The sequence below is a fragment of the Desmodus rotundus genome, chromosome 6, assembly GCF_022682495.2.
Source record: "Desmodus rotundus isolate HL8 chromosome 6, HLdesRot8A.1, whole genome shotgun sequence".
NCBI classification, from domain to species: Eukaryota; Metazoa; Chordata; class Mammalia; order Chiroptera; family Phyllostomidae; genus Desmodus; species Desmodus rotundus.
The window spans coordinates 1,871,542-1,893,625 of NC_071392.1; the positions used below are offsets into that span (position 1 = coordinate 1,871,542).

Here is a 22,084-nt window from a genome sequence, read left to right on the forward strand (position 1 = left end):
GACAGGAGGACTTGGCCCTTGGTGGGGCACAGGCTCTAGCCCGGAAGGGCTTCTTTTCCAGGTGGGAAGTTTGGGAATAAGGGTAGGCATGCGACAAGTCACAGACACACAGCACATGTCCCCAAGAAGCACAGACGTCCTCAGCCCTCGGCACTACTTCCTCGGACAAGCCCTCTCCTCTGCTGCGTCCAGTGCAGTGGAGCTGGTCAAGAGGGCGACACAGGCGGAGGAGGTGTGGGGGACAGGGGCAGGACCATAGTCTTCCCCTGAGTCTGCATCCACCCTGCCCCACGCCCAGGAGCTAAGTGCTGTGCACAGTTCGCAGACTAGAGAATCGAGACTCAGAGAGGTTACAACACCCCCCGCCCCCAGCCTCACACAGCTCTTAGCGGAGCCTCAAGTCCTACCCTGGTGTGGCCAGCAAGGCCGGTGCCCTTTTAGTTTCCCCCCGAAACTAGAAACATAAACACGATTGTGAGGAATGTGGGAATCAATTGGAAAGACAGACAGGTCCTTGGCACAGGTGCAGAGTGACAAGCTCTGGGGAGGAGGAAGGGTGACAGGAGGGTACCGGGAGGAAGCGGCTTATCCAGCGTGCCAGAGGAGTGAGGGGCCGTGGGCCGGACACCAGGAGGACGCATGCGCAGGGGGTGCTGCCGCCGGGGCACTCAGAGGCCGCGGTGAGGACGGGCAGCCTTCCACAGCGCATTGCAAAAGAACGAGTGGTCTACACACCTGCCACCCAGGTGACGGGCCACGTGACAGGGAGCCGAAGGTACAGTGAGGCCTCACCTATGAGCGGGAGCAAACAAAGTGTCTGAGAAACCCAGCGAAGTTCCCAGACTGGGTTTCAACCAAAAGAACTCTGGTGGCCGCCAAGAATGGCCGGAAAGTGCCCTTGGAGGGAAAGTGCAGGGGCGCCAGTGTCCCCGAGAGGTACCCCACTTGCTCCCAAGGTCGGGAGACGCTGCCTGGCTCCGACACCAAAATCCAGCAGCCTCTGTGTCGGCGGCCGGGGCTCGAGATGCCACGTCCCCGAGGAGCTTTCAGCTGCTGCTGTTACCAGCCGGTGATGAGCCCACAGGGTGATTGTTTTATCCGCACCTAAGGGCACGAATATTGATTTTAGGGGGAAGGCAGGGAGAGAGATATCCGTCCACGTGAGAGAGAAACACGGACCTGTTGCCCCTTGCACGTAACCTGCGACCTTTCCGTTTACGGGACGAGGACAGTCCAACCCGTGAGCCACCGGCCAGGGCAGGCGCGACTTTCGATCCATTCAGCACAGACGCACGGAGACGGACGGGTGCACATGCCGTGTCCCCACCTCCTCTAAGCCCTGCCCCCACCCTGAGCAGGTCAGCACTACTAGTAAAGCCTTTCTTGGTCAGAACTGAATCCCGACGCAGCGGGTGTTGGTTACCGGTCTCTGGCACGTTCTGAGGGAATCGGCAGGGGACGGTGAGGCCACCAGGCAGGCTCCTGGCTCCAACGCCAGCGCCGGTGGCTGGAGCACAGAGGCACGTCTGCTCCTCGGAGGGAGGCCAAGAGAGCTAGGTGGACACGCGTCCACTGTGCCTGCCCACGGGGCGGGGGGGAACGGGTTCCCAGAACCCGTGTGGCAATGAGATGAGCTCACTCCGGGGTGTGTGGCGGGGGGTGTGTCGGCGAATGTGACACACGCACGCTCGCACGCACGCCCCATCTGAGGATGGCGGTACACTCCGTCCTGAATGATGCGGGCTTGCGTTCCCTCACTCAAAACCTCTAGCTTGGGACCTTCCTTTGGGGATAGAGTTTAACACTACGGAAGAACAGCAGCTCATTCCTCAAAAGTGTTTACCTGGAATGGCTGGTGAGTTGTGGCTTAAAAAAAAATAAGTAAGCTTATTTTTTTGGTGGAAATGCATTATTCGATTTCAGGAGACAGCACATTCTGATTTCCTACCTAAGGGAGATGAACCTTCGCCCCTGGTGTTCAGAACGAGTTACAGCTGAACGGCTCCCTGGCCTTTCTGAGAGGCACTTAGACTTCCTTGGACAGAGAGGTCCAGACGCCGCATGGCCAACGAATGGAAAATGATGCACTGCCCACGGCCGTGACCCTGGGCTTTGTGTGGCCTGAACGAGCAGCAGGCATTTGCGGAAGGAAGGAAGGAAGGAAGGAAGGAAGGAAGGAAGGAAGGAAGGAAGGAAGGAAGGAAGGAAGGAAGGAAGGAAGGAAGGAAGGGAACAAAAAACCCTGCAGAGCGAGAGGATGAAAACCCAATGCACCAGAAAGCCAGGAGCCGCAGGGAGACGGAGAGAGAGCGGGCACCTCTGTGCTCATTTTGCCCCCATCTCCCACGTGCGGACAGAGGACCTTCCACGTGGAGAGGATGGGACAGCGCAGAGGAGAGGAAGCAGCAGTCCAGCGCGGGGGAGGACACATCGGAGATCCGATGGATTTGGCTGCTTTCGAGGACCAGGGAATTCGGCTCTGGCAGCCGCCATCTCGGTGGGAGCCGTGGACACGGGTGCAGAGTCACAGAGAGGAAGATATTCACGGACGTGAGAGGACGGAGGGCCGGTGCCGGGGCAGGACTACGCTGTGGGGAGAAGCCCACCTTCAAACCCCTCCCTCGGGGTGTGATCTGGGCAGGTGTTCTGATCTCTGTGCCTCAGTCTCCCCCCGAAACACTGCCCACCTCAGAGGACAGTCCGGGTGCCTCAGTGGGTAAGTGGCGAAGCTCCAGGTCTTACTAGGCTAAGAACCTGCTGTTTGTGCCAGAGGAAATCACCGGCACACGGGAGGAAGGGAGGGACAGGGCGGGAAGTCGCCAAGTGTCCTACCTGAGGACCCTGACCGTCCAACCCAAACTGGGGCCGCAGCAGAGCTGCCAAGGGCAGTGACCAGCTGTGACCCATGTCCCTGAGGGCGGAAAGAAGGGCAGGTGGAGTTACTTTGTGGAGAAATGACAGTAAGTGACTTTTTTGCCTCCTCAACCCAATAAACTGAGTTCAGGCACGGGGTCAGGGTAAAGAGAATCCAGATGATACACAGCTCTGCGTTGGCGTCCAGCCGGAGGCCGATGCTCACTACAACCTGGGACTTGGTTGAGCATTGCAGAAAAAGCATGCTGTCTTTGTCAGATGGCGTCGTTTCACTCTAAGGAAAGGATGCTGAGGAAATAGAAGGGTGCGTGTGTGTGTGTGTGTGTGTGTGTAAGAGAGAGAGAGAGAGAGAGAGAGGATAAAATGTTGACGATATTCTCATGGGTGGCATAGTGGACCAGGAAGTCATAGAGGCCTCAGGTAGGCCACAGTGGAACCCCAGTCACAGCAAGGATGAGGAGGGGCCCCTCCGTCTCTCTGTTGCTCCCACATCCTCCGTCACCCCAGTGTTCCTGGCACCCCACACACGGCACCGTGGGAAGGGAAGGTCTGTGTTAGCTGGTCTTCATCTTTGCTCCCCCGGAACTGTTAGAACCTCCCATGGGGCAGGGCTGGGGGGGGGCGCCTGTCTGGGAGCTGTCCGTGCATTCGAGGCACGTGAGCTCGGGCATTCTTTAAACGCTCATCTATTAAACCTGGCTCTGCACGAGGCACCCGAGCAGAACCGTCGGGGCGAGCGAGCCGTGGCTCTTACCCCCGAGAAATGCATGACCTCCTGAGAAAGGGGGACACGGTGCCACATGAAGCAGCCCTCACAGGGTGACTCAGCCACAGGCACATGCTGGGGGCGGCCTCTCGGTCACCTCCATGTGCCAGGCTGGACGGACTTCGAGTCTCGTTTCACCACCCTGGGGCCTCTCTGTGACTTCCGGGCAAGTGGCTGACCCTCCCGGCCTCGGTTTCCCTCTCTGTAGCTCTGACTGAGGGAAGAAACGGGGCATGCGGGAGGCATCGGCACAGGACGCCACGTCATCACTGCCGTCACCGTTCGTATCTGTCACGACAGCCACGCAAGACGGGCCCGCACAAAGGAAGAGTCTACACTGTGCGTGGTCCCGACCTGCCCACGGTCACAGGGCACGGTCATGGGGCACGGCTTGGAAAGCTGAGGGACCGGAAGCCCGCCCAGAGCCTGGGGGCTGCCAACACCGAGGACACTCAGCGCGGCTCCCGGGAGGGAAGCACCAAACCAAACCATCTCCCTCGATCGACGTCGCCTTCTCTCTGAACTGATGTTCCTTCTTTTCTTTCCACTTGGCAAACGGACTCCCCAAAGAGATGTCGGGGCTTCGGAAAGGGTCCCGTCCTACCCGTGTTTCCAACACGGGCGCTGTCGCTGGAAAGTGAAGTGAGCACCCAAAGCTGCTCTGCACATTACGACCACATGCGAACAACCGACACGTCTGGCTTCAAGACGACCAAGAAGAAACTAAAGCCGGACGGAGCCGGGACGGGCTGCACGGGACTGTGCACGGCAGGGCCTGGCAGGTGTCCCCAACGCTGGGGGCGCGCGCTGGAGCTGGGTGTCTGCCTCTGAGCCAGGTGTCGCAGGCGAGGCTCCGAATACATCCCGGGAGGCTGCCTAGCGATGTGCCCACAGCCCCGACTCCACACGGGACCTGGTCATGCCGAAAGGCACGAGCAGACGACAGGTGACCGGTCCCCTGGGCTGGAATTCCTCTCCCAGCCCCCTGTGGCGTGGGCAGCTCAGCGTCAGTGGCGAGCAATCATAACCCTCAGAGACAACTGGTTTGCAAACCCCGACTCCCTCAGACTTCACATCTCAAAAACACAGTCAAGAAAATGCTACCCAGGAGGACCATCTGATTAAGCAATTCCAGCCCAAAGTACAGACGCAGAGAGGAACCGGACGCAGGGACGCGGATGGGCACCCGCACACGCAGGTCCCCGGCGCGTCATTCACAGTCGCCGAGCGATGCTGATGGGTGGGCAGGTAAACAAAATGTGGTCTGTGCGTGCAGTGGAGGAGGACTCGGCATGGAAGGAGCGCAGGTCTGACGCAGGCCGCCACTAGGACGAACCCTGAAAACAGGCGGCCGTGTGAAATAAGCCAGACCCACGCATGATCCCTCTGACAGGCAGTAACTAAGCAGAAGGGGCGGACTCAGAGCCAGCAGGACAGAGGATACCAGGAGCTGCGGGAGTTGACGGGTAGAGTCTCTGTTTGGGGTGACAGAAAAGTCTTTAAAACGGGGAGTGGTGACAATCGCCCCACACCGCAGATGTCACTAATGCCGCCAAACGGCACACTTCACATGGTTCACTGTGCAGTATATTTTTACCATCCTAAACATGCTCTTAAAGAACCCTCGAGGGCAACGGCAGCCATTACAAAAATGACTGTCTTCCAGAGGGAGACACGCCTCTCCCACCCCGGGCTGCGTGGGGCGTCTGCGCAGCTGCCACTCAAAAATAAGCTGCTTACGTGAGGGCTGAGCTCACAAGATGGGGAAGTAAATCCTCTCGGCCAGGGGGAAGGGACGGGTCAAGGAAAGTCACAGGGGATCCTTTATTCTGGACACCAGGACCCTTGCAAAGTACCTGCCACCTCTCTACCAGAGCCATCCCAATGCCTCAGGTCTGTCACCAGAGTGCCTGACGGCACCGGACATGAAGGAAGGAGGGGACAACAGCCCGGGGTCTTTGTCAAATTCCTCCCACCGTCCCAAGGGTCCAGTTAAGAAGCCCCTGAGCACTGAGCTCCCTGTCAGGCAGAGCACGGTCAGGGAAGGTGTGGTGACCCAGGACGAGGACACCCAAGCCCGCTCCCTGCAGACACCCAGGGCTGTGAGGACACAGGGGAACAAGCGGGTGGTACTTGGACACCCTGGAAGGGGGGGCCCCTGCCTTTCAGCTCCGTATTTTCACTGCTCTCAAAGTCCTCTAGGCTCTACATCTCCCTCCCTCCCTTCCACAAGCCTCTGGCAACCTGGGACCTTTCTACTGTCTCCGTAGCTCTGCCTTTTTCAGAAAGTCACAGAGCGGAATCATGCCGTGTGCAGCCTTCTCACACTGGCTCCTTTCACTTAGTCACATGCATTTAACGCTCCTCTGTGTCTTTTCATGGGTTCACAGCTCATTTCTTCTTAGGGCCAAAGAACATTCCATTGTCTGATGGGCCACAGCTTCTTTACCCATCACCTACTGAGGGGCGTCTTGGTGGCTCCCAAGACTTGGCGATGGAGAACAAAGCCACTGTACACATCCGTGTGCAGGCTTTTGTGAGGGCAGATGTGCTCAGCTCCTCTGGGCAGTGAAGACTGAGGAGCGTGACTGCTGGGGTGTAGGGTGAGGCTACACTCAGTTCCGAAAGCAGCTGCCCCACCGTCTCCCACAGGGGCTGCCCCACGCTGCGTCCCCGCCGTGATGGGCGGGGGGTTCCTGTTGCTGCAGGTCCTCGCCGGCACCGGGTGTTGCGATTCCGGGTTGGCGTTTCTGCAATTCGTCGTCCATGTCCCTCGTATTTTCACACTTACTGGCCTGAAGATGCCAGGGTTCTCTCGTTTCGGTTTCTCCGACGTGCCCTTCCCGCGGTTTGCCGTGTCTCTCCTCCTCCCGGGGACTGTGCTGGAGGTCTGCCGTCTGGGGAGGTTTTTACAAAAGAATGGCTTTCGAATTTGTTCCTGTCTACTGAGACTCTCTCCGTGACTTCACTAATTTCCGGTCTTCACGTTCATAATTCCTTCCACGCTCCTTCGAGTTGTTCGATTTTTATTCTTCCAATTTCAATTTGTCTTTCTTTAAAGGCTTGGAAATTGAGTCTGGAACACCTGAAGGCATTTTTAGGGAAGGCAGTTTTCACAAGGCATCTTACAACCTCCAGCCCTGCAGCACATTCCGACTTCATTCATTCTGAGTAATGGGTACTTTCACTGTGAATCCCTCCGCAGCCCGCGAGCGAGGCAGGGTGTGTGTGCTGAAGTTTCTGTTGACTCCTGATTAAATCGCACCGGGTGGAAGACCGTGGCTTGCATGAAATAGATTGCTTAAAATTTAGTGCAACTTTCCATATATGGTCAGCTTTTTAACAAGTTACACAGATTTCAGAAAAGAACCGAGAGTCTGTGTGTTGTATGCAGGTTCTGTGTGTATTTCTGGTGTTTGAAGCCTGTTGATACTGTTCTGGACGTCCTTGGAATTGCCCCTGGTACTTATTTTCTAGTTTGACATCCTTTTTCCCCCCACATCTTATTTTTCTTCCTTTTCTACTTGATGTTGGTTGTTTTTATTAAATATAAATGCCCTTCTGTTTTCTTTTTTCTGCTAGGTTTGAAACGATAGATGTTACACACACTCTTTTAGTAACCACGGTCAGCACTTCAGTTACACATTATATTTTAAAGCACATAACTCGGCGTGCTTTCCCCAGAGTAGTCTCAAGTTACTTCACATTCCCCTTCTCGCTGGGGCCCTGCTGCGCCTTAACGACTCACTGGACAAACTCACTCTCCAAAGACACACACAGACTCCCAACGTCTAATTATCCAAAGCTCTAGTTTAACCTTGTTTTAATAATTTGTGTGGAATTAAACTTCGATGCCGCACCCCTGCCCTGCACTGTGTCTTGTCCCAAAGCACAACTGCTAATAATTCTGCTGTAAGGATCGCCAGTAACGAATTTTCTCAATTTTGGTCCAAAAAAACCAAAAAAACAAAAAAACCTCCTTTATTGCTCTTACTAGCTGTTGGGATACAATTTTCCATAAAGCTCCTTTCCTCTCTGCACTCTGAAAACCCTGCACCTCCCCTGCCCAAGTCCGCTCTCAGACCAAAGGCTGACGCTGTGTTTGGAAAATCTGGTTTTTCCCTTCACATTGTCCGTGTGTCTCCCGTTTTCTGGAATAATGCAACGTGCCTTCAGATGGGAATTAGTCTTCCTTTTTCCTTTTAACCCTTTGAGTATAGTGTAGGGATAGTGCCTCTTCCATGCTGGCCAATTCTCTGCCAACATCTCTTCAAACGCCCCCGCTGCGCCCCGGGGCCTCCTCTGCCGGACGCTGTCCCGTCTGTGTCTGGCCCTGGTGGCTGCTCTGTGGTGTAGGGAGGAGGCTCCGGCTCGTTAATCTTCTTTAGACTGAATTTTTTAAATGCCCGTAACTAGATATATCATTCCCTAGACGTCTAAGGAACTCTTTCTCACGCCCACCTGGTTCTGGCTTCGCCTCTTCCCACCGCATTTCTAGTTTCTCTCCCTTTTGTCCAGGTGTGATTCTCTCCTGTCCCCAGGCCTTCCTGACATGCTTTCCCAGACTTACCTTTACTGCGAGCATCTGCTGGCATCCACGGACTCTGCTGGCTGTACGTCTCAGCAGGAGGAAGCTCCACGTCCGGGGTGCAGGTCTACAGCCCCGTTCCAGGGCGCTGGGCTTTGTTTGCCGTGTGGATGGGGTAGGGCCGGTGGGGCCGAGGCTGGTGGGTTGGCCTGGCTCACACATGCTGTTTCCAGGGTCCTTCAGGAGCAGGGGCGTTGCACCCCAGCCCCTGCCTGCATACAATGACCCGGGGCCTCACTGTCCCCCAGGGCCCTGACTGCTAGCCGTCAGGGCTGCTTGTGGACCTGCTCTGGGCAGACCTCTGCCTGTGTCTGGGTCAGGCCACACTTTGGTTCTCCTGTTTTATGCACCACATGCAGAGAACAAGTGAGAACTAGAGGGAAGGAGGCCAGTGTCGCAGCGTGTCTCGCAGGATGACCCCCCCCCCCCCCCCCCCCCCCGCCGGGAAGCCAGGTTCCACGTGGAGACAGGTTCCTTCACTGCTGTTCCGCGGGCCCTGTCTCCCTGCTCACTCCTGGGTGCCGGGACGTGTCAGACGCCCTGCGTCTGTCAACCACCCACTGGGGGACCCTCACCAGGGAACAGTCAGCCCTCCACACGACGCCCGGCCCTTCCCCCTGGTGCCACAAACTCCCCATAGAGGCCTGACCTGAGGTGGGTGTGCGGCCTGCCCTGCGGTACCCGAACGCCCCACTCAAAGGCGCGGGAGAAGACAGAGGCTGTGCAAAGCTCCTCCAGTACAGTTGTTTTCTAACTTTCTGATTCACGTACTAACAGAGATTTCACGTGAACATTAACACCAGAACTTAGGTTGTTTTCATTACATGAGACCGTTTGTAAGCAGCTGAAATGTCACGAATTACGAATTTCCCAGGTTTCAAAGCCAATGTTAACAAGCAGGCCCTGTTCCCCTCGCATCGTCCCAGCGGAGGGTCTGCTCCAGGATGACCCTAAAACTGCACTCGCCCCGGCGCCCCGACTGCTGTGCCCCCAGCACCTTCTCAGCACCTTCTCAGCACCCCGGACCCCCTCTCCAACTCAGGCTCAGCTCTCAGTTTCTGTTTTTTCCTAAAGGTCACCCTCTTCCTCATCAAGCGACTTTTAAAAATCTAATGATCCCCGTTCCTACCAGTCCCAACCTTCCCACCTGTGGTCCTGAGACTCTCCACTAAACCACCGGCCTCGCTCATTCGTCCTGCTCCAGCTTGTGACCCGGCCCCGTCCATGGCCGACGCCTAACTTCCCAACCCTGGGCCCACAAGGGGTCACTCCCTTCTTTCCCACAGTGGCTCCGCAGGAAGTCACTGGGAGGAAGAGAAGGGTCATGGAAAAGCAGCGAGTCACCAAGGGCCCACATGCAAACCCAGGCCGGGTACGGACACGCCACGCCAGGGTCACGAGGAAGTCACTGGCAGGAGTGCCCCCCGCCCGGGAAGTGCATTCCTACGAAGCCCTGGGACACCTCGAGGGAAATCGATTCTGAAGTCTGCTCACTGAAGTCAGTTCATTGGAAGGACGCCCGTGAAGACGCCGCAACCGAGCGTGTTTCTGTTCTCCAGATTTGGTTTCTTCGAGGGGAAGAAGGTTAGAATGTTTTCACGCTAGTAAGAAGAACAACAGCGGAGAACACCAAGTCCTAGCAGCTCTGCCCTGGGTGCGTGCATCCTTACCTTGGGGATGTGCGTGTTGGCGAGACCGGGCTGCGGAGCTGGGTGCCGCTGGGTCTCCTTGGCCACGAGAGGACGGCTGCTCCGCCTGGTCCTGGGGGGGAGACAGGGCAGAGGGCTCTGGTCAGGAGGCGCACAACACCTGCCACGCCCACCACCGGCCCCCTCCCCGGCACCCCCTTTCCTCCTCAGTGCCCCACTGCCTTGTCATCGCTCTGCCCATTGAACTTCCCAATGACATATGTTTCGAATTGGCTGCACAGGGATGTTGGTCCTGAAAAAGTGCAGGCTGTTTGGCAAGGGAGTTTGAGGAAGTCACTCCTGTTTTCTGCACTGAAACTGCTTTCTCTGAGTAGCAATTGAAGAAGAATTGTTGTCAACTGCTGGATTTTAGCAACGAATCCGCACACCCAGTGTTGGGGAGCAGGTGTATTTTCTGTGGCGGTCACTGGGCCGCAGCTGCGGGCAGGAGGTCTGTTACCCACCACGGAGGCTGTTCTCTAAGGGCCCTCTGCCTGTCCTGCCCCCCCCGCCCCCCAAAAGCACACGGAGCTCAGCGGCACTGTCTAGGCATCAGGGTGAGGACAAAAATTTCAGGCTAAAGTTATCACAGCAAAACAACGGCCCAGCCCGCCACTCAGAAAGAACGTGGGATTATAATCAAGCCAGTGAAAGACAGACACACGGACACGTAAGAAAACAAAACAGGCCTTTTGATATCGGTGACACATCAGCAGTAATCAACGTGGGCTGGGGAGGGACCGGTTTTCTCAGAGACTTAAGAAACCCTTGTCACTTTTATAACGTACGCTGATACCTCGCGATTAGGTTTTAGACCTGTGCCGAAGCATAAGATGGGCGAAGAAAATCTACTATTACTACTAATGAAACGTGTGTGGACAAAAAAGGGCCACCTGCGGAGCCCGGCAAGCTCCGGGGAGGCCTGCGTGGTGGCCGTGCACACTCAGAGGCCTGGAGTAACCACACGGGACGGTCTGGTCACAAACATTCCTGCCTGAAAGCGGGTCGTGGCGGGCAGTCACGTCCGCGGCCTGCGGCTGGCTCCCTGGACAAAGGTCCATCTCTACCCTAAGTGAGGCTGTCTGGTGTCTGTGGGCCGCGGAGATAACGTGCTTTTAAAAGGCAGCCTGTTCTCCTTCTGCAGACCCCTCGGGGCACTGTGTCTGGCACCAGAGCATGAAAGCCCGGGACCCGCACTGCTGCCTCGCCTCCCGAGCACCGGCTCGGGGGACTGCGGACGCTACCTCTCCGCGCACACCGGCACGACGGAGGCATGCGCCTCTGCGTCTGGCCCTGCCAGCCAACCCCAGAGACCCCCCACCCCGCTCTGCTGCCTCCCTTAACCCGACAGCAGGGAGGCTAACGGAGCACTCCTGCCATCGCCTGCTCGGCACCCGTGCGCAAAGTAAGCTGCGGAACTGCCATTCTCCGGGCGGTTTTCTCAATCCATGGAGGGTTCACGTCCTGGCAACTTCTGCCAGTTTGGCCCAAATGAACTCATAAAAGCTCTCCATAGGTCTGGATGTTCCTTACATCGACAGTGTCACAAACCGAGCAGGCAGTCACCTTGTCCTTGCCTGTGCAAAGGAACCTGCTCCGGGTGGGGAGCTCCGAGCCCCGTGAGGGGCCAGGCTGGGCTCCATCGGTGCAGACGAGGACACCGAGGCACAGAGGGCTCTGCCCACCCCACTGTCCCCCAAGGGTGAGGGGCAGCCCCGGGACTTGTACCCAGGCAGCTGGCTTCAGAGCCCACACTCCTTCCCACCCACACTGCCTGAGAAACTCAAAAGGAAAAAAAAAAAAAAAACACATTCATTTTGACAAAGTGCTTTCCTGCCGAAATGGTTCCCAAGAAATTTGGGGGCCCCGAACACAGCCCCTAAGGTCCCGGAGATACTTCCACTCCTCTCTCCCTTTTCTCCACCTTCGAAAGCAGATTTCTTTATGCTTTTAATCATCGATGTAGTCTTTGCTAGTCATAAAAATTTAGATGTTAAAACATGCACAAAGAAAGAAGTCGAAAGGAGTATCTTGACCCTTGTCCTGCCAAATTGGGTGTTCCTTCAGAGAGGGAAAAAGGAGGAATGCACACGTGTGTGTGTGTGTGTGCGTGCGTGCACGCCACGCCTGAAATATTTATGGGCAGCGTCTGCAATGCAACGGAATCACATGGGGGTTGTTACAAATGACCCTGATTAAAAAATGGAACCCCAGCCACATGGCACACGGCGCTGGATTTGAACCCAGCTTTCCGAAATGTTCCACGTCAGCACGCACCCCCCTCGGCACCCCACCAAGCACATCTGCACCACGGTCCCTTTCACCAGGGCCCAGCTGGGGGGCCCGGCTGGGGAGCCCTGACTGTCCAGGACGCCAGGGTGTGATCAGGGAGCGGGGAGGAAGGGATTGGAGGGTGTGCTGTGGGGGAGGCCGGGGGGGCTGCCCCTGAGGGCCCACCGAGGTGGAGCTGGGGTGAGAGGCAGTGCTTCCCAGCTCCCCGAATCCAGCAGGGACCCCTCATCTGGGCGTTCCTCCTCTAGTTTCCACGATTCCACAGCCAACGTTTCTCCACCCATCTGAGAGAAACAGCTCTCTCTTTCCCGAATTCTAAAATGACCTATTTAAATTTCTGGAAATATGGAGCAGATAGAAAATAAACATGAGCCCCACCCGTGCGGGACAGTAACTGGGCCTCGCTGCGGACCACACACGGCTGCGATCGCAGTGTGGACGGCTTTGTGTTCTGGGCCCTCCCCAACCCCGGACCAACACCACAAGAGGTCAATTTAAAGCCTCAGTGACTATTTTTCAGATTCTAAACTGCTGCCGGGCACGCCTTCCTTGTGCAGGTTTCAGGGAGTGTCGGCTGACCGCGGACCCTCCTGCCTGAAGCCCTGTCCCTGTTTCGGGTTCCTGACTGAGGGTCCCTAGAAGTCAAACGAGGAGGCCGAAGGTCACCCGCATATTTTGAAGGGTCGGCACACACGCTGTCAAACCCTCACCACTCACCCTGCCACCCCTGAAGCCAGAAGAGCCTGAGTCCTGACAGCTGAAGGGCAGATCGACACCTGATTGTTCTGGAACTTTTTTTTCTTGCCTCCCTGTGGTTTTCACAAGCAGGTCTCACATGCCCAGGCTGGACATTTTCTCACCTGCTCGCTAGCTCTTCGCCTCTGTTCTCCTGAACCCTGACAGTCCAGCTGGACACATGCCTGAGGGCTGTGGGCTCCTCCTCACCCCCCTGGAGAGGGGCCGCCCCCCCAATCCCCCCCACACTCAGGGGCCGAGCCCCTCAGTCACCGGGCCGTGGGCGACGGGGACCCCTGCGAGGGTCCGTCTACAACGTGGAGCTCAGCACTGGGCTTGGTCCCAAGTGCCCCGGACCCCCAGGACGAGCCCTCGCAGGACAGGGAGCCACACCCCCCACCTTGTTGCCCTGAGATCCAACCTGATGTCCGAGTCCCAAAGTTGCAGTCACTGCAGAGCTGCTCTTTGGGGGCTGTGACGTCAGGCTTGCTCACCGCCTTCCCTCCATCAAGGTGACTCAATGACACCCACTCGAGTGTGTCCTGATTCCTGGTCCAACTCTGGCGTCACACTCCCGTCTGTCTGACCTTTGCTCTGGCGGACAGGAAGACATGAGCCCCCTGCCCCTGCCATCGTCCCTTCCGTCGGGTCGGGAAGGTCACTCTTGTCACACAGGGCATCCTACGCACACGTCCGTCTGCTCCTGGGCCGACACCTCGCCCCTTCCAGATGGGCCGCACGTTCACCGTCGGCGAATATGCATTCCTCACTCGTTCCCTCCAAGGGCACGTTAGAAGAGTTTCAAAGTTTGCTTAAATTGTTAAAACTTTCATCTGGAATGTTCCCTTAAAAATAAATGAGTCATTACTGCCCATTACTAACTAATATGAGCATTGGTACTCGATCCGCTGCTGGAATCGGGTCAGACAAACAGTGAGAGTGTGAGCCACGGGGCCGTGCTGCCTGCCCCATGTATTCCAGAGGGGCCAGGGACAGCCCGCTCACGGCTGCTCTGGGGCTGGGCCTGGTGCTCTGAGTGGACAGGCGCCCCGGGGGTCTCTGGTGCACTGTCCAGTCCCCAGCCATCCGGTCCACACACTCTGGTCCCCGGAAATCCTCTCATCAGTAACAAGGCCCCCAGACCCCCTTGAGACACATGTTTAGAAGGCAAGCGACTTCCACACCTGGTGTCCGGCCGCCCTGCCTAAGCAGGACTGCCCCGCTCGCCAGAGAGAAATACACGAGGCCCAGTAAAGCCTGAATTTCAGATCGACAAGCACTAACTTTTGGCGTGTAAGCGTATCCCAAGTATGGCTCAGGACCTCCCCTAAATATTTCTGTGGTTTCTCTGAATTTATTTCTGTGGTGTATCTGAAGTCTGCCGGCCCCCGCCCCCCACTTTACCAGGAAGACTGTCCCGATCAAAACCCAGCAGTGAGCACGGCGTCTCGGCAACAGGCTCATCTGCTTGTCCGTGAAATTCCCCGGTCAAAAAGAAACACACTTTTTAGAAGCTTTTGAAAAGAATTCTGTTATCTTGAGAAGCCAAGAAAAATTGTAGCAATTCGAAAAATGGTGGCGTCTATAAAATAAAGGTCTCACACAAAGGCAGCCGGGAGAAGTCGAGCCTAGAACAGAAAACCACTCCCGGGGGTTCTGGAAGGCCGGTGCCAGCGCCTGCCCACCCTCACAGGCAACCAGCACTGGGCTGGGCGCAGGGGACAGCAGCAGGGACTAGAGTAAAGGCTGGTAACTGTGCCGGCTGGGTCTCCTCTCAGAGCCAGTGTGTGTCCCGGGGGTTCCCGTTTGGGGTTCGGGGTTCTGGTCAGGACGGTAGGTGGTCTCGGCAGGCGGTGGGGACTGGAGAGTGGGGAAGGAGGTGGCTGCCAGGGCCCTCGTCCCCATGCTGCCCACCTCCAGGGAAGGGAGAGCCCTGAAACCCCGTAATTGTCGCTTCACTGTTTCGTGCTGGCCCCCAGGCCTACGTGGCGGCTTTGGAAGGACCTTCCGAGGTCGGAAGCGGGCCCAGTGTAGGGAGGCAGAAATGGGGCCTCCGCACAGCTGAAGACAAGGGGCCTCCCGCAGGGGCCGCCTGGCCCAGTGATCTCATTCGAATTGCACTAAGCCCTGCGAGGTTGGCGGGGGGGCCGGGGGGCCTGCAGGGGTGGCCTCGGCCAGAATTCCGGTCCTCTGGCTCCACAGGCTCGGCGCAGGGGCGCCAGCAGAGAGGGCGGGACCCGGGGCTGCTTCTCCAGCTCAGCAGTGCTGTTCCTCTAGAAAGTTCCTCAGTGTGGCCACACCCCAGGACTCGCAGGAATGGCCCTGGCCTTGCTCCTTGAGGCCTCTTTCTGGCCCCAGGCATGGCACCCACCCCCTCCTGGCTCCTCTTGACCCCCCTGGCCCTCCCTGAAACCTCCTGCAGCCCCAGGAACACGCCCAGTACCCAGCACCGGGGCCTCCGACCACAGGGGTGGGGGCTCCGTGTCCCTCGCTCTACTGACAAAGGACCCACAGTTTGTGTGCCGTGTCCCCCTAACCTGAGGGTATTTCCCACTGTTTCAGAGAGAGAGAAAGAGAAGCATCCATGTGAGAGAGAAGCATCGGTTGCCTGCTGTTTGAGTGCCCTGACTGGGGATCAAACCCACAACCTTCTGGGATATGGGACAACCCACTGAGCCACCTGGCCAGGGCAAGAACCCAAGGTCTTAAAAATTACGTCTGAGACTCAAATCAGGGTGTGCACTCTGGGGTCTTGAAGGGAAGCAGAGTTCGCTACCCCCAAAATATGCTTGTTGGGATATTGATTATTTTAAGCTGGTTATTTTTAAGAAACAAAAAGACTCAGAACAGAACAAAACCACACTGAACCTTTGCCCTTCCCATCACCGCCTGAAAGAACTCAGACAGTGGACCTGCTCCGGAAGGGAGCCGTCCTCACAGGTAACTCAGGTCGAATGGGAACCAGCTGTGACAGACAGGGAGGAGCCCTGCAAGGCCCCTGTGGTCCAAGACCTCTCTGTGTCCCCGAGTTGAACATGCCCCAGCAAGCAACTCTCTACCAGACACGTGCTCTTCTCTCTCTGGGTGAGTGAACCCCTTCCTGCGCTTTCAGGTCACAACTCCCCCCGCCCCCCAGCCCTTAGCTCGGGGAGGTGTATGATCCTCGACAGCCCAACACATGTCCTCGGGCCCGGTGTTCACACAGAACCCCCGTGTGTACACATGTCACGGATCTGGTCTCTTTCTCCTGCAAATCTGTCTCGTGTGGATTTGGTTATTAGTCCAGCCGGAAGAACTTAGCAGGGAAGAAGGTGAATGATCCCCGTCTCCAGCCTGGAGACAGGGTCCTCACGCCTGCCCGAAGGACAGCAGGTGTCAGAGTGTGGTCAGCACGGGGCGAGCAGTGTGCCAGCCTCCCCTAGGAGAACGTGTTGGGAATGCTGGCTCCCAGGCTCATAACTGCTCAGTCCCAGCCGCAGGGGAGGGGCGGAGCCTGGGACCCTCGCCTTAGGTGATCCTCTCACAAAGAATGTTCTGGAGGCTGCCTTCCTGGCCCGGTTTCCCCTATGCTAAGTCCACAGTTCACAGCCCTTGTGCTTCTCAGTCCTGCTCTGCCTGTGGAATCCTCACCATCTGGAATGTTCTCTGTCCCACCCTCCACACACAACATCCATTCCTCAAGACCTCGCCCCAAAGCCACCTCCTTTGGGAGCTTTCTCTGACAGCCCAGGGGGAAATGGTCTCATACCCCCTCATCCTGCTGCCCTGTTTTAGCTCAGGGGGGACGCAGGAGGGCAGGCTGACAGTGTGCTCCCCTCCTGACCTGGGGCAGGGACATCTCTGCTTCTGGACGAGGCAGGGCGGGCGAGGCCCAGAGTGGAAGGAATGCCAAGGCACGTTGTCACCAGCACCCCCCCCACTCTGCCAGAGTCCACCACAAGACGTGGGGCAGCTCAGCACCGGCCAGCCGTCCGCCAGCACCTGCACTGGGTGGGAGCAGGGCACCTAATCCACCTCTCCCACACTGGCAGCTGAGCAGCACAAGAGGCCCAGGACGAACCTGCTTGAGACCGGAGAAGGCCCGCTGAGCAGGGTGGCAGCTTCTCGGTCCAAAAAAAGAAGCACCGCTCACTCAGAGAGCAGCTGGGGAGTGTGGCAGTCAGCAGAGCAGCTGCAGGGTGACAAATGGGAGCACAGGGCTGACAGCCAGACCCTGGGGTCCGACCCCAGCTCCCCACCTGCTTGTGTGTCCTGGGACCTCAGGCAGCTTCCTGCACCACTGTGCCTCCCTGGAGCGCAGCAGCACCTCTGAGGTGGGCTTGCGGGTTAGACTGAGATGATGTAAGTGAAGGGCCTGTCCGGGGACGGGAGCTACCAGACGACTGTTCACCCTGTTCAACGGCAGGGACGGGACGTCTGTAAAACAGACCTCTTTCGGGGGGTGTCAGGCTGTGCCCTCTGCCCTGCCCTGTGCACAAGCTTTTCAGGGACCTGAATAAAGGCACAGAAAGCCTTTGCCACCCTGAATAATTCTGCTAAGAGAAGCAAAGATCAAAGCCACAGACACCGGAATGTCTTGGTCTGTGAGAATACTCCACCGAAAGCTACCAGCTGAAACCGTCATGTGGTCAAGCTTTAAACGCTACAGGCACACGAAACCAACTGACCAACCAACCAACCAACCATGAGGAGGATGGTGTGGGGGTAATGGGGCCGGCCAGCGGCCCTCACCTGGGGATCTGTTAAAACAAAGATTGCATGGTTCCCCCAGGCCCCGCACCACAAGCTCTCTCCAGCTGCCCCGGCCAATCCCACTGTAAGGCAGGGGAAGACTCGTGACCTGGGACCCCACCCTGCAGGACCCCACAGCTCCTGGGCCTCCCCCCACCAGGAGCCCCCACTGTCCCGCAGAGCCTGCTTCGGGGGGACGTCGTCGGACCCCCATCCCACGTGCAGCAGGCAGACGCCTCCAAAGGTCCACGTGTGCAGTGCAGTCAGCCTGGGTTCTGTCACTTCACACGCGTCCCGTGAACGATGCCACTCGGGTCAGACTGGAAGGCCGTTAAACCGCAGCACCAGTGCCCTGGCGGCGGATGAGCGACTGCACCCCTGCCTCTCGTCACCCACGGTTCTGAAGGGGGGGCCTCGTCCACCCTCAGCCATAAAAACCCTCATTCGCCCGGCGCCTACTTCTGCCAGCCGTATGCAGGTCTCACTCTAGGGGCTTCAGACAGGCACTGCCAGCTGGCTGCGAGAAGGCCTCGCACGGACCCTCTCCCCAGCCACACAGAGGGCAGCACTTCGCACAGAAATGGAGGCAGACGCCCGGGGCTCTGCGCTGCAATCCCTGGGGGCCGGGCCTGTGAAGGCAACCGCCGTGTTCTCACTCGAGTCCTTTTTTAACGGGTGCCGCTGTGACCCCCACTCTCACAGATGAGGAAAAGGGAGGAAGGGCCAGGCCCAGGGCCCCACAGCTAACAATGGCATGAGGACCGCAAGGCTCTGCTGGAGGAGACAGCTCTTCCCAGCCCTGGGCTGGGGGCACCTACCCCATCACCACCACTCGCCAATGGTGCAAATTCCTAAAACATCAGAGAAGCTGGCGGGAGCTGTGATATCAGCACCCCGCATTCTGCCAATGGCAAGGTCTGGAAAGGCAGCCCTCCTTGGAGATAACCCTAACCACAGTGACCCGGAGCCTTTCCTTGGCCCCAGTCACACTGCTTGCTAGTCACAGCCCCCTGGTATCTATGCAAGAGCACAGGGAACAAGAGATTTACACCCAAAGGACCCAGAACCAAATCACACCCTTGGCTTTGACTGTTTCCCAGGATCCGTGCGGAGCAAGGAAAAGCTCTCCAGGCCAGTCTTCCCATCGAGGAGACAGCAACATGCTTTCTATTTCTGCTCTATCGGTACAGGTGGCTCACTCCGACGTGGAAATGCCTGGACTGCCTCTCGTCAGAGTTCAACAAACTTTTCTCCAAAACAGTAAGATGTCACGCTTGGCAGGGAAAAGCACTAGTTTCTGCTGAGCTCTCGCTGTGCCCATGCACCAGACGCCCCACAAGACTCAGACGGTCCCAGGTACTCCGCCCTCGGGCGCTGCTTTCTAGGCAACCACCTCCGGGCCCCTCCGGGCGCGACGTCCTGAGTCAAAGCAGCATAGGAACCGCCTCCCTGTCGATTCCACTGCCCGTTCCACACAGCTCAGGGCACAGAGAGACCCGTGTGGGTGTGCTCGGGGGAAGGGAAGCCCACTGATCCTTTAGTGTTTTTAAGGAGTTCCATTGAATTGTAAGTTGCATGACAAACCCCGTCTGCTGTAAGTGTGCGACCCAGAGGGGGTTAGGGCAGTCACAGGCCTGTGCAGCCACAGCTGCAACCACACTCGGAGCACTTCTGTCCCCCACAGGGATGCCCTGCGCACAGAGCCCACGATCGTGACGGACGGCTTCCCCCAAATCAAGGTCGGTTCTGCTCTGATCATTGGCGTGGGCATCCTCACGACCCACAATGCAGCGGAAGGGACCCAGACCCCGTGGGCTCACCCCTAGGTGTTCATGAAGAACAGACTCGTAGCCAACAGAAGAGACGAACTCTGAATGAGCTCCAGTGCACGAGCCTCACAAGGACAAAGGGACCCTCTCAGTGCTGCCCCCCCTATGGCCAGAGTGGGACTTCTCAGCAGAAGATTGGGCCTCGTCCCTTCCCAGAACCTCAGGCACCTTCCTGTCCAACGACTCAAGTCCCCTTGACAGCACACACCGAAGTTCAAGTACACACACTCCCGCCCGGGTGGCCCTTCGGGACAGGGCAGCAGGACGTGGAGGTGGCCGGAGAAGCCAGGTTTGTCTCGCTGTCTGGGCCTGGCAGGGAGCTCTGCTTCTGCTGGCTGGTAGCCCTGCATGACTGCAGGCCCCCAGGAGACCGCTGGCAGACTGGCCCTGCACCCACCTTCCTCCACGTGGCGCACAGCCCCCCGCTTCTCGACGCAGCCCCGACCCAGAACCCGCCCCCAGAGGAAAGGCCGCCTCTTCAGCACTCAGGGTCTCCTAATGCTTGCTCTCGGGTCTTCAGTACTGAGACAACTTCCTGGGGGGCGGGGGGAGGCGGTGGCCACTCCCCTGCCTGACACTCAGAACCAGGAATCAGGGACTGACCACAGAGGTTCTGCTACGGACGGGGGTCCACTGTCACTTGGAGACCAGATGGGAGAGGAGGGCCTGGGGGTCACGGGTAGGGAACGCCACCAACCACACAACTTCACTACTTCCCAGCGGGTCTGTGGAACCCTCCTGGGGGGGGGGGTGCGGCTCCTGCCGGTGTGGTGACTGTGGCTCAGACAAGGAGCCCAGCAGGTCCACGCCGGCGCCGCGCTGAGGCGACATGTGATGTTGGACACCTGCCGTTCCTGCTTTCGGAGCTGGCGGAAGGTCTTCCTGAGTCACGGAGGTGGGTTCTAAGCACAGCCTGGAGCTCCTGCCGACCACGGAAAGCTGCCGTAAACTTTGCCGTGGATATTTGGTCTGTCTTACGGGAGCCACACAAGTCTACAGCATGGTCACGATGCAGGGGAGGGGGCCGCTTAGAATTTTTCAGGCTTTCCCACAAGAGAGGCCTCCAGCTGGGGTTCCTGGTTCTCAGCCCCTGGCAGCTGTTCTCCCAGATAGGGTGGGGGGCAGGCCCAGTGCCAGGTGTCCCGGGTGCGCCCTTCCCTCTTCCCTCGACGAGTCTGACTCAGGGAGTACCACCCTTGCGGCCCCCTCGCTCAGCCCCTCGGATCAGCCCAGATGCACACCAACCAGAGGAACACTTGCTGTTTTGTGACACCCGGGAGCTCGTCCTGTTTCTGAAGCACACCTGCCCCGGGCCCACAGCCTGGCCTTTCCTCCTCCTTCACTAGTAACCCCCGCACCGGGCACAGGGGCAGCGCTAGGAGGGCCCATGGACAAGAGGACAAGGGAGGCCTGGCAGCCCGGCAAGCAGGGATGCAGCAGACGGAGGAGAGGCGGGCAGCAGCCCCTGGATGTGAAGACCACAGCTCGTGCGGCCCACTCCGTCCGTCTGTCTGGAAGCCCGCTCCCTGGCGTGCAGGGAAGTGAACAGAGACAAAAGCACCCACGTGTGTTAAAATAACGTGAACTCCTTAGAATTGGCAGCCAGTCAGTAGCCCTTAACCGACTGGGTTAATCACCTACTTTACCTCACAAAGTATCTCTGTGAAACAGCGGTTGTTACATTCAGAATCATGATCTCACATCATTCACGAGACCATTGCAGGCAAGCGTCTCATCAGCTGGAACAGTTTCATAGAAACACAAGATATTTCCAACGACGCTGGTACCTTCCCAGCTCCGGGGTAAGAATGGTGACAAGCAAAGCGACTACTACAAATTTCTTGAAGAAAACGTGTCCAGTGAAAATGTCCCTCTGCCAAATTGCGGGTGTGTGAGATCAAAACCGAAAGGGCTACATTCCAGGCCGAGCAGCTCAGCTGGTTGGAGTGTCTCCCTGAACAGCAAAAGGGTGTGGGTTCAATCCCTGGTGGGGGTGCATTCAGAAGGTGATCAATCAAAGTTTTTCTCCCTCTCTCTCTCTCACTCTTTCTTTCTTTCCCCCCCTTCCTCTCTCTCTAAAATCAAAAAACATATCCTCGAGTGAGGATTAAAAAAAAAAAAATGAAAGAACTACTCTGGAAAAAGAAAAAACCCCAGAAAACAGACAACACACACACACACACACACACACACACACACACACAGAGAAACCCCAGGAAGAGACTTGGGGAATGGTGTTCATTTCCACGGACTGGTCCCAAATCGCCTCTGAGGGATGATGTCACCGTCCAGCTCCTACGGACACTGCCAAAAAGTGGGGGGAATCCAGATGTCGGGGCTCCCGACACAAAACCCACAGCTGCATGTAATCAGCAAGCTGAGTCTCCTCTGAGGGCCATGAGCCCTGTCCCCTCCTCCGTGGAGGGGACGAGCTGACAGAGGGAGGTTGCTTTGGCCTCTGTCCACCCAGGAGACGCGTTCGAGCAATTGGTGCTGGAAAACAGCAGTCGGGAAACTCTTCCTGTGAAGGGCTCGGCCCCACTCCACGGTGCTGATGTGGCCCTGAACGCAGCCACAGGCT

The 22,084-nt window shown here is 57.6% G+C and overlaps 1 protein-coding gene across 2 annotated transcripts in view; it reads right to left on the reverse strand.

Moving 5' to 3' along the window:
* The window catches only part of GRB10 (growth factor receptor bound protein 10), a 116,354-nt gene that overhangs the window by 44,540 nt on the left and 49,730 nt on the right, over positions 1–22,084 (reverse strand). For both annotated transcript variants that reach the window (XM_053926357.2, XM_053926358.2), the window contains exon 3: positions 9,899–9,989. In XM_053926357.2, coding sequence (XP_053782332.1) covers positions 9,899–9,989 — 91 coding nt within the window. The remainder of the gene's footprint in view (positions 1–9,898; positions 9,990–22,084) is intronic.